Genomic DNA, 12,698 nt, shown 5'->3' on the forward strand with positions numbered 1-12,698 from the left:
TTGTTTTGTTCTTAGATTCCACAAATAAGTGAAATCATATGGCATTTGTCTTTCTCAATCTGCCTTATTTCACTTAGCATAATACCCTCTAGGTTTCTCTGTGTTGTCACAAATGGCAAGATTTCTTTTTTATAGCTGAAAAATATTCCACTGTGTGTATGTACCGCCTCTTCTTTTAATTAAGGTATCACTGATATACAATCTTATGAAGACTTCACATGAGCAACAATTCTGGTTTCAACATTCACCCATATTATCAAGTCCCCTGCAACTCCATTGTTATCACTGTCCATCAGCATAGTAAGATGCTATAGAGTCATTACTTGTCTTCTCCATGCTAAACTGCCTTCCCCACGACCTACCTGTATTGTGTATGTTAACTATAATGCCCTTAATTCCCTTCTCCTTCCCTCTCCACCCACCCTCCCCAATTCCTTCCCTTTGGTAACCACAAGTCCTTTTTGTGGAGTCTATGAGTCTGCTGCTGTTTGTTCCTTCAGTTTTGCTTTGTTGATAATTGACAAATGAGTGAAATCATTTGATACTTGTCTTTCTCTGCCTGGCTTATTTTACTGAGCATAACACCCTGTAGCTCCATCCATGTTGTTGCAGATGGTAGGATTTGTTTTCTTTTTATGGCTGAATAATACTCCATTGTGTATATGTACCACTTCTTCATTATCTATTCATCTACTGATGGATACTGAGGCCCTTATCTTGGCTTTTGTAAATAGTGCTGCAATAAACATAGGGATACATATGTCTTTTTGTATCTGGAATCTTGTTTTCTTTGGGTAAATTCCTAGCAGTGGAATTACTGGGTCAAATGGTATTTCGATTTTTAGTTTTTTGAGGAAGCTCCATATTGCTTGCCACAATGGTTGAACTAATTTATATTCCCACCACCTGTAGGAGGGTTCCTCTTTCTCTGAATCCTCACCAGCATTGTTGTTTCTTGTCTTTGATATTCGCCATCCTAACTGGTGTGAGGTAATATCTCATTGTGGTTTTAATCTGCATTTCCCTGATAATTAGGGATGTGGAGCATTTTTTCATGTGCCTTTGGCCATCTGTTCAGACCCTCTGCATAGTTTTAATTGGGTTATTTGTTCTTTGAGTGTTAAGGCATGTGAGTTCTTTATATATTTTGGATGTTAACCCCTTATTGGATAAGTCATTTACAAATATATTCTCCCATACTGTAGGATGCCTTTTTGTTCTGCTGATATACAGAAACTTTTTAGTTTGATGTAGTCCCATGAGTTCATTTTTGCTTTGTTTCCCTTGCCTGAGGAAATGTGTTCAGGAAAAAGTTGCTCATGTTAATATTCAAGGGATGTTCACCTATGTTTTCTCCTATGAGTTTTAGGGTTTCATGACTTACATTCAGGTCTTTTGATCCATTTTGAGTTTACTTTTGTGTATGCATTTAGACAATAATCCAGTTTCATTCTCTTAAATGTAGCTGTGCAGTTTTGCCAACACCAGCTGTTGAAGAGGCTGTCTTTTCCCCAATGAATATCCATGGTTCCTTTATCATGTATTAATTGGCCATATATGTGTAGGTTTATGCCTGGGCTCTCTATTCTGTTCCATTGACCTATGGGTCTGTTCTTGTGCCAGTACCAAATTATTTCGATTACTGTGGCTTTTTAGTAGAGCTTAAAGTTATGGAGCATAATCCCCCAGCTTTGTTCTTCCTTCTCATGATTGCTTTGACTACTCAGGGTCTTTTGTGGCTCCATATGAATTTTAGAACTATTTGTTCTAATTCGTTGAAGAATGCTGTTGGCATTTTGATAGGGATTGCATTGAATCTGTAGATTGCTTTAGGCAAGATGGCCATTTTACAATATTCTTCCTAGCCATGAGCACAGATGTATTTCAATTTAATGGTGTCTTCTTTAATGTCTCTCATGAGTATCTTGTAGTTTTCAGGGTATAGGTTTTTCACCTCGTTGGTTAGGTTTATTCCTAAGTATCTTATTCTTTTTGATGCAGTTGTAAATGAAGTTGTTTTCCTGATTTCTCTTTCTGCTAGTTCATCATTAGTATATAGGAATGCCACAGATTTCTGTGTATTAATTTTGTATCCTGCAACTTTGCTGAATTCAGTTATTAGTTCTAGTAGTTTTGGGGTAGATTCTTTAGGGTTTTTATATACAATACCATGTCATTTGCCAACAGTGACAGTTTAACTTCTTCCTGACCAATCTGGAACCTTTTTATTTCTTTGTGCTGTCTAATTGATGTGGTTAGGACCTCCAATACTATTGAAAAAAAGCGGCCTTGTTCTGTTTCCAATCTTAGAGGAAAAGCTTTCAGCTTTTGCTGTTAAGCATGATGTTGGCCGTGCGTTTATCATATATGGCCTTTATTATATTGAGGAACTTGCTCTCTATACCCATTTGTTGAGTATTTGTAAAATACCAATTTTATCATGAATGAATCTTGAATTTTGTCAAATGCTTCTCCAACATCTATTGAGATGATCATCTGATTTTTGTGCTTTTTCTTGTTGATGTGTGTACCACCTCTTCCTTATCTATTCATTTTGATGGACACATTGGTTGCTTCCATATCTTGGCTCTTATAAATAATGCAGCAATAAACACTAGGGGTGTATATATCTTTTCATATCAGGAATTTTGTATTCTTCGGGTAAATTGCTAGAAGTGGAATTACTGGGTTGTATGGTATTTCTATTTTTAGTTTTTTGAGGAACCACCATACCACTTTCCACAATGGTTGCATCAAGTTACATTCCCACCAACAGTGTAGGAAGGTTCCCTTTTCTCTACATCCTCACTAACACTTGTTATTTCTTGTTTTTTGGATAGTGGCCATTCTGACTGGTATGAAGTGAACATCTCATTGTGGTTTTGATTTACATTTCCATGATGATTAATGAAATGGAGCATCTTTTCATGTGCCTGTTGGCCATCTGTATTTCTTCTTAGGAAAGTGTCTGTTCAGGTCCTCTACCCATTTTTTAATCGGGATATTTGTGTTTTTTTGGTGTTGGGTCATATGAGTTCTTTATATATTTTGGATGTTGACCTCTTATCAGATAAATCACTCACAAATATATTCTCCCATACTGAAGGTTGTCTTTTTGTTCAGTTGACCATAGCTTTTTTAATTGAGTGGTTGGTAAAAGGAGAGTCAGTATTAAATAGAAGAACAAGGAAAGTTCTCCATCCAACTGAAATCACTCAGGATGACAGAAAGACAAGAGAAATGAAATTGGTGATATTTCTCCCAGGTACTAAAGGGAGAACCTTCAAATTACCTTAGTCAAGACGCAAAGTGTTTCTTGAAGCTTTGGGATCATGGAAACCATTTCCTCTAACTCAGGAACCCATCGATTGAACCCTGTTCTTAGAAAAGCAAGGCAATGATAAGGACATAAGCTTTTTGGCTTTATTTTCCCCACCTAGGATTTTTTTCACAACAAAAACCAAGTAGTAGTCCAAACATACCAAAGGTTCCTTGGCTTACTGAATATCAAAGACCTCCTCAGATATGCTTGTAATATGTTTGCATCAGACAGGCTCTACCTGTTCATGGTACTAAAGTTAAGTCTGTGTATCACCTGCAGTTACTGACTGGAAATCTCTCCATTTGTTTGGTCAGGTTGGCAATTGGAAATACAGTCTGCAAGCAAGCTCACAAACTCTGACTCTAACTGTTACCTCTCGTGCATCAAGTGCTACTTTGCCTCCAATTACAGTGACCTCTACAATGAACAAAGACACAGGCAAATTCCCTAGCCCTATGGTAGTTTATGCAAAAATTCACCAAGGAGCCTCACCAATTCTCAGGGCCAGTGTCACAGCCGTGATAGAATCAGTGAATGGAAAAACAGTTACTTTGGAGTTACTGGACAATGGAGCAGGTAACCACTCAACAAATTGAAAACTGCACCTTTCGCAGGGAACAGCAGGAGGCAACAGTCTGGTGAGGACAGTTAGAAGCAGGAAGTCCAGCACTGGGGGTCTGGCTGGGAGAGCTTTCTGCTTCCCAATTCCTGTATTTCAAAATATTGGAAAACATGAAGAATGCCTACCTTTAGCTTCTGCTCAGCCCAAACACATTAGTGGCTCAAGTTCAATATGCTCAGAGACACCAGGCAGTTGTCAGAGGGTATTCCACACTCTCTAAAAAGGGAAGAATGAAAATTAAATAAATTTAAATTAAATAGGAAAACCAATCGCTACTTGGTGTTAGGTTTTTGTGTGAAAATATATATATGTATATATATCTTCATTTTCATCTTCACCACACACTTTCAAGATATTATCCCTACACTACAGATGAAGACATTAGGCTTTCCCATTTGAAGCAGCAGAGACTGATTCGAGTGCAGTTATATGTTAATCCTGTATCTAATGGACTCTATATTATCTTGCCCCCAAAGTGAAAATCCTGCCCATTGTTTTTGTATTTAAGAGATCTAACAGGGGAGAGAGAGGAGAGCTCCTTCTGGGAGGAACTTCAAGGCTTACTGTGATGCAGTAACCTTATTAGAACAAATTCTGTAACTGAATTCCTGTAATCTGCCCTGTAAATCTGTAAATCTGCCCTGGTGAGAAGTTGTGAACTTTTGAAAAATTATCATATAACATTTCTTCATCCCCTGTAATATACAGCAATTCCGTTCAGTTCTGTACTGTTACTTTGTTCTGTGTTGGATGTAACAGAGACACATGATATGAATCTCTGACTTCCAAAATAAAAACAGTAATTTAGGAAGAGAAGATGTACACATATGAAACTGCACACAAACACACACAAGAGGTAAAGTTCTAAACTACTGGAGATAATGCTGGATTATCTATGCTTTGAAAATTTTTAACCCACATATGAGTTGGAAATATACAAATGTCCAGTTACATTTAGGATATTCATTAATTCCTTCATTTCCCCGACAAGGTGCTGATGCTACTAAGGATGACGGTGTCTATTCAAGGTATTTTACGGCTTATGATACAAATGGTAGATACAGTACAAAAGTGTGGGCTCTGGGAGGAAAGAATGCAGCCAGCCAAAGGGCAATGCGCCAGCAGAATGGAGCCATGTACATTCCTGGCTGGATTGAGAATGGTAAGTAATCTGGAATAGCACACCTGGCTTAAGTGAAAGGGCTTGGGATCAGGGGAAACTATTAAGTCTGTGTGGATAATGGTGCAGGATTAAATCAGGGTTTCCCAAAGGTAGCATTATTGATATTTTAGGCCATATCATTCTTTGCTGTGGAGGGCTGCCCTGTGCATTGTAGGAGTCTAGTATCATTCCTGGCCTCTACTCACCAGCTATCAGAAGCAGAACTCACAGTCATGACAATCAACAATGTCTCCAGACATCATTCTCTGGCCTCTGAGGGCAAACTAGCCTGTTAAAAACCACAGATTGGAAGTCGTTTTTTGACTGCCTCAGTTCAAATGCCAGCCCTCTTCCAGATACAGTATTTTGGGTAATCTCTTTGCGCTTCACTTTCCTCAGTTGGAAAGTAGGTATAATATTACCCCATAGGATGGTTATGAGGAATAAACAAGGAAATGCACCTAATAAACTGTTGCTGGTAAATAATAAATGCCCAATAAGTGCTTATTCTTTTTGATAAATTTTAAAACATTCTGTAATGTAACTCCATGATATTGGTACTTCCATAAAATAACAACACACAAATTCGGGCTTGTTATCTATGTCAGCGTCACCATAAGCCCACTGCCTCCTTTCCTCATTTGTCCTCTGGCTCAGACCAGGAAGAACAGTAGATGTCCACAATCCTGGCCAGCACACCGAGCCCACATGTCAGCGGGTGGGAAGATTTTGCTCCAAGAACCACAGCCCCACTATACTCTTGGTCATGAACACTTGTCCTGGCCTAGAGGTGGAACTGGGACCACGATCATCCCTGATGGACCGTTCGGCCGTCAATCTCTCCTCTGTCCTGGGCAGGTCTTTTCCTAGTGCTGATGTGTAACAAGAGCAGCTCCTCCATGAAGCTTCCCACTGTCTTCTTTCTGGAGTTTATGCTCAGTAAAGGGAAAATTCTGTGACATGTGATATCTCCTCATGCAAAGGTGATCATAGAAAAAAAATGGTTTAAAGGACACTATTGCTTCCCAAGCTCTTTCATGTATTTCAGCTTATTTTATTCTCATTTGCCCTTCTTTTTGAGTTAGGGGAGGAAGGCAAGGAGGGGATTGGTTTAGGGGCTGTATCTAACCTTATGCTCAGTGTTTTACCTACGTAAGTACATTGCTTTCTCCTAACCATCTCATTTTTAGAGGCTAGAGGGGTTATTAGACCACATAACTAATAGTGATAGCACCTGGCTCGGCATGGGGAAGCCATGTTCTTTCCTCCATCCTTTGATTCAGTATTAGTGAACTGAATACTAAAAATGTCCTGCTGAAGTACCCACTTCATCTTTGCCCAAGACCAGATTAATGAGTATAAAAATCAATCTGTCTTTATAAATGAAATTTTTAAGGGCTAAAGCAGTAAAGCTTCTGAGAAAATAAATTTTGTATAGTGCCCATGTTAGGGTATTATGGAATAGTTTTACTAAAGAGACCATCAGAGAACCCTACTGACTGAGCAGGCCAGGGTGTTCTTTGAATTCCAGGACTACTTTTATACAACCTTTCAACAAGAATGTGAAGGAAATTGGGATTGCTACAAAAACTAGATTCCTGTGTATTCATTGACAAAATCAGAAGTCCTTCAAAAGCATATAATTTGAGAACCGCTAATATAAAACTTTTCATGAGAATCTACAATCTAATAAGAAAGATAAAATACAAACATGTTGGAAGAGAAAAAAAAACACACAGAACAAATGATCAAGGCAATTTTTAAAGGCCCAGATGATTAATTACCAAATAAATAGGAAAGATAATGAAATCAACCATATCATTTAGTTTAAAGAGACTTCTTGAGGCAGTGTGTAAAGGTTTAAAACAGAGGTAGTATTTAAATTGATCTCAAAAAGCAAAAAAATAGGAAAAGAAATAATTCCATGACAAGTGTTATAAAAATAAATTACCAGTCATTCTACTATACATCCAGGAAATATGTGTGAGATAAATAACTGTGATTCTCTCTTTGCTTTATTTCTGTCTGATGCCAACCAATTTGGGATCTTTACAACAAACAGTTAAAATGAATTTTGTATGTGGGAAGAAGGAAGGAAAGGGGAGGGTAAACTGATAATAAAACAGTAGGAGGGTATAGCCTTATAGTGGTGTTGCTTACCAGGTATTATAATGTAATGCAGGTGAAGTAAAATGGAATCCACCAAGACCTCAAATCAATAAGGACGATCACCAAGGAAAGCAAGTGTGCTTCAGCAGAACATCCTCAGGAGGCTCATTTGTGGCTTCCAACGTCCCAAAGGCTCCCATACCTGATCTCTTCCCACCGTGTCAAATCACCGACCTGAAGGCAAAAATCCAAGGTGACAAGCTCATTAATCTGACTTGGACGGCTCCTGGGGATGATTATGATTATGGAAGAGGTAAGATGAATGTGGTATGGACCCTAAACTCCAAAGAGGAGTTTAGCAGCCAAGCAGGAGTGCAGGAGGAGGAGAGGAAAGCAGGTGTGCTGTGATGCATATGGAGGGCAGAAGACAGCAGGACTCTTGAATGTCCTCTGAAATGAAAGGTTAAGATTTTTAAATATGAAAGGATTTGAATATGAAAAACCTGCCTACTTTAGTTGTAAGAAGTTTCAACCAGGAACAGACAATCCACAGTGTTTTCCTGAAATCGTGCCAAACTGTCTCTCAAGAACTCCCACTTTTAGTCATGAGTCATGGAGAGGATTGGGAACAGGGCATAGATATCTATACAGGAGAGCTGTCCTTTGGCAGAAATCTTAGGTCCTACCAGACTTGCCTTTCAAAGTATAGTCTTGGGACTGCAGTATGGCCATCACAGAAACCAGAAAACATCATTTTTGAAAAAGGCATGGATCTCTTCATGCAATTCAAGCTATTGATAAATTCACCTTCTTAGAAATGAAGAACTTCAGGCCCCACTCCAGACTTACTGAACCAGAGTGCATTTTATGATTCTTGGGTGATGTGTATGCACATTAAAGTTTGAGAAGCCTGGTACCAAAAACTCCTGTATAAATAACAAAATATAAATAAGCACTCATTAAGCAACCTCCTCTCTCAGCCAGGCACTATGCCCAGAAATACGGAGCATGAGCTTTAGCTCATGCCTGATCCAGCTTTGCATTTATCACTCTGTCAAGATACACAAACAAGAATGTAAAAAGTATACTAACACTTGTAAAAATGGACTATCAATTATATTTATTCATTGGAACTTTATGGGATGGTGATATAGTTTCTAACAGACTTTCAAAACTTCTTTAAGACTTGAGAACTACAGTTAATGTCTTCATATCCTTTTTTTTCTTTAGCTCACCAGTATATCATTGGAATAAGTACAAATATTCTTGAACTCAGAGACAACTTCAATGATTCACTTCAAGTGAACACTACTGATCTCATCCCAAAGGAAGCCAACTCTGAGGAAGTCTTTGTGTTTAAACCAGAAAATATCACTTTTGAAAATGGCACAGATCTCTTCATTGCTATTCAAGCTATTGATAAGGTCAACTTGAAGTCAGAAATCTCCAACATTGCACGAGTATCTTTGTTTATTCCCCCACCAACTCCTTCAGAGACACCTAGTCCTTCTTTGCCTTGTCCTGATATTAACATCAACAGCACCATTCCTGGTATTCACATTTTAAAAATTATGTGGAAGTGGCTAGGAGAACTGCAGCTGTCAGTAGCCTTGGGCTAAGTTTTTGTGAGATAAGTAATTAATCCATCCTTTTCACTATAAAAATGTCTACAATGTATTTTAGACTTCCTGTAGAGGGCGCTATAATGAAATAAAATGCTAAACAACTGGATACACATGTATAAAACTAGTCAAATCCAGAAGTTTAATCACTGTTGAGTCATTTATTAAAGATTTTGAATACTAGAAAGAAGAGGTGCTTGCTTCAATAAATGGAACTAAGTTTTAATTCATTTTAAGAGCTTTGCCAATTAGAAAGAACATGTAGTTGCATGTGAAAGATGCCAGAAATACCCAACTAGGTCAAACTATTTAAATATAAAAGACATGGTTTCTTACAGAGGAGATTTAGACCAACATCACTAGGATATGCATTCCTTTCTCTAGATTTGGGCAAGGATGATGGATAAGGATAAAGATATAACAGCATGATGAAGGCTACAACAGGCAAAGAACTGTATGTTATATGCATGAAATTAGAAGAACCAGTGATTTTTGCTTAAACCCACAGTGGTGGAAAATGAGGTGGAAGAGGTAGGTTCAGTCCAGGTTTTTAAGAAAGTGACTGAAGAATAAATATTCTTGTGTACTTTGTGCCAAATGCTCTACAAATGCCTTATGTGAATTATCTTACATAATACAATTCAGTTCATTCAACAAACGTTTATCAGCTGCTTAGTATATCCCAGGCCTATACTAGGTCCTGAATACAAAAAGATGAGTATGATTCGGCCTTTTTCTTGTAGTCAATTTGAGGAATTTTTAAAAATAGGAGACCAATATAATCAGAGCTGTGCTTGGGAAAGGGAGCTTTTTGAGGACCACGTAAAGAACTGAATAAAGTTGGGAGAGGCTAGTGGCATGACAGATAAAAGAGGAAGCAGAAGAAAAGGTAAAAAGGAGCCAAATAGACTTGTCAGTATGCCAGTCCCCATTAACGACTAATCACAGATTTCAGGGCCTCCAAGGGAAGTATTCCTGGAAAAGGTGTTTCAAGTTCTGAGCTCATTAACATAATGAGTTCAAGATGTTGGCGGCTCTGACTGAAAACAAAATATCTAGGAGATTGTTTCTACATAAACTACAAATTTATTTCTTTGTAGATTTTCCTTACTTCAAAACAGAATTTACATTATAAAAGAATTAACAAAAAAATAAAGTGAATATATAATAAAAACAAGAGGAAGGTTCAGCATATCCAATGCTTACTGTAATGTTTTATACAATTGCTACAGCTGGGACACAAATTTTATTTTGAGCAGGCAGAACAAAGGAGATATACAGGGACTAACAAAATTAAGAGTCTACTGTGAAAAACAAACCAGAAGCTTAGGAGAAGCATGGCTTTTTCTAGTTGAGACCCCTGTGAAGGTTCATCTTCAATCTTCAGTAATTTGGGTACTGAGATATTAAGTTGTGCAGCCTGAATACCAGTCATATAATAATCAAAGTTTAATATAGCACCGATCACAACATCCTTCACTGCCATCACACTTAATTGTGCTGTTGCAATGAAGTGACACCCAGCATTCTCAGAGAAGACAATTACACAAGGGCTCAAACAATACAAGTCTAGCAAGTAGCTCTTAAGTTGGCACCAAAGATAAATTTTGGAGTGACTGTATTCTAAGTTCTTTAGGCCATTTTCTATGACTAGTTTTTCTCACACACAAGTTTCTTATAATAATTGAATAGCAGAAAGTTCTGAGGCTAGGAAAACACTGCTGTGCTAAAATTCAGTATTATTTATTGAGTGCATGCCAATCAAATAGACAGAGGGTCCGACTGAAGTGTTCTGAAAATTACAAAACCAAACTAGGGCACATGCCTAACTAGAGGGCCACTCACCTGCCTCGTGTGGACAAATGAGTCCAAGGCCACAGCTCAGTGCCATAGAACATGGCTGCCATGGGGCTGACCTGGAGAATTTTGTCAGTTGTTGAGATTTGAATTTCCCATTTGGTTGAACTCTGTGGAATGCACCATGGGATATAGTGAGAACTGCATAGGTATGTGTGATGTTACTTCAAAGAAAAGAGGTAAATGTCAACATGTAGATAAGACAGTACAGAACAACAAAGGAAAACATTCTTAGGTACTCCAGATTTAGAGCGGCTTCTTGCAGAATGGATCTGGACTATCATATATGAAAAAATAAGCCAAAATTTTGCTTTATGACATCATTACCCTACAATGACCTTAATTTTCTTTAGTTTCTGATAGGTCAATTAAGTGATTGATTAGGTAGATCTGATAAACATACCCTAGATTTTGATAATTTAGGACTTTCAACTAAAGGTCTGACTTACCTAGGCTTTCTCGTCTAGAACCACAGCTTTACCCCACTTCTCTGTGGATGTTTTTTCTGCCTCCTTCATCTAACCAAGCCTGAACTTTTATTGGAAGGCTCCCTTTCTTCTAGAAGTGGCAACTCCTTCTTCTAATACCCAAGTACCAGAGGTGGGTGGGGAGAAGTATTCTCCAAGCATCCTTTGCAACTTCCAAAGGCCATTGCTAGTATGGTCTCATTTTTTTTGTTTTTTTTGTAAAAGACTTTATCCTATGTTATTGATCCATGCCATCCTTCACCCCTTCTCTTCACTGTCATCTCATCCAAGACAGTTTTCTGGGTCACAACACTTCTCCTCCATTACCTCCTAAAATCACTGTGCCTTGTATCAGAATCTATATGAATAAGTCAGTCAATATCTTAGCCTCAAAATTCTTTGACCTTTACCCCATCTCCACTAAGCTTTAGCAAACTAGTGGATTAACTCATGCAAGTGCCTTTATATAAATAAAAAATGAGAGAATGTTGTCAATTTCATATCATTTGACACAATCTGGACCTAGTAATAGTCTAAAACAATTCCACCTATGAAACCTTAACATCCAGTAACCTATTCTGGCCACAACCTCCTAATTCTGAATCACTCAGTTCCTAACCCACTGAACAGGTTTTGCAATTTCATGATGACCTCTCTTCACTTGATTGTCTCTTTTTATCCAGTCCATTATTTCCTCTATACAGCTCTATATGTCTTGGTGTATGACCTCAAGTCCCCTTTTAACAAATCCTTTAACTCCCTCATCTATTTTTTTTATACCTGTGCTCAAAATTCTAGCTTTGCATTAAGCATATTGTTTGTGTGCCTAAGGCATTCATGTATCCATTCAACAAATAATTTTTAAGTGTCCACATTGTGTCCCAAGCACTATAGTAGACGCCAAGGATATAATGAGTAAAAATAAGCCAGACACAGTTTGGGCTTTTATGGAGTTTATGGCCAATCCGGCATATAAACAAGCAAGCACAATTAACAACACATAATATATAGGTGCTATTTTAGGGAAAACATCTATTTTAAGAGCCCATGGTTTGGTAGCTAATCTATATCAAAAGAAGTGATGCTTCCACTTTTGTGGTGCTTGGCTATAAGTATAAAATAAGGAGGGCACGTCTCACCCCAAAGACAGAGGACAGGGCCAGCTACAAAATTTGGAGAACCAAGTGCAACATGAAAATAAAGGACCCCTTGTTCAAACAGCAGTAAAAAATAATGTTATTAAATCTATAAAATATATGTGTTTAGTATAAAATTTTAAGGGATAGAAAAGGAGCAAAATAACCCTAATCAAAACTCCATTTCTCTAAACAATACTACATCTTACATGTTTGGGCAAAATCTACTGCCAAGTGCAATCTGGAGCGTCTCTAGGGATCTAATTCTTTTCATTCACTTGAGGATAATCTGATGATATCAATACCAGCAAAAGAATAAGGGAGAGAGAGTGTGCATATAAGCACTACTACCTGACATATGGCTTCAATGAATTATACCTGCCCCACATAACTCTATATGG

General features: G+C 37.8%; 1 protein-coding gene and 1 long non-coding RNA gene across 2 annotated transcripts in view; one reads left to right on the forward strand and one right to left on the reverse strand.

Moving 5' to 3' along the window:
* Nucleotides 1-7,402, reverse strand: part of LOC140848923 (uncharacterized) — a 57,140-nt gene extending 49,738 nt beyond the window's left edge. Inside the window, exons 1-3 of the long non-coding RNA XR_012130228.1 lie at nt 7,267-7,402; nt 4,070-4,160; nt 3,293-3,375 (exon numbers count right to left, since the gene is read on the reverse strand). This is a non-coding gene — a long non-coding RNA (uncharacterized lncRNA). The remainder of the gene's footprint in view (nt 1-3,292; nt 3,376-4,069; nt 4,161-7,266) is intronic.
* The window catches only part of LOC108410068 (calcium-activated chloride channel regulator 1), a 29,315-nt gene extending 20,248 nt beyond the window's left edge, over nt 1-9,067 (forward strand). Inside the window, exons 11-14 of the mRNA XM_017680996.3 lie at nt 3,637-3,898; nt 4,936-5,106; nt 7,289-7,528; nt 8,446-9,067. Of these exons, the coding sequence (XP_017536485.3) occupies nt 3,637-3,898; nt 4,936-5,106; nt 7,289-7,528; nt 8,446-8,834 (1,062 nt within the window). The 3' untranslated portion in view covers nt 8,835-9,067. The remainder of the gene's footprint in view (nt 1-3,636; nt 3,899-4,935; nt 5,107-7,288; nt 7,529-8,445) is intronic.
* Nucleotides 9,068-12,698: the final 3,631 nt, after the last annotated feature.

The sequence above is a fragment of the Manis javanica genome, chromosome 4 (genome assembly GCF_040802235.1).
Source record: "Manis javanica isolate MJ-LG chromosome 4, MJ_LKY, whole genome shotgun sequence".
Classification (NCBI taxonomy): Eukaryota; Metazoa; Chordata; class Mammalia; order Pholidota; family Manidae; genus Manis; species Manis javanica.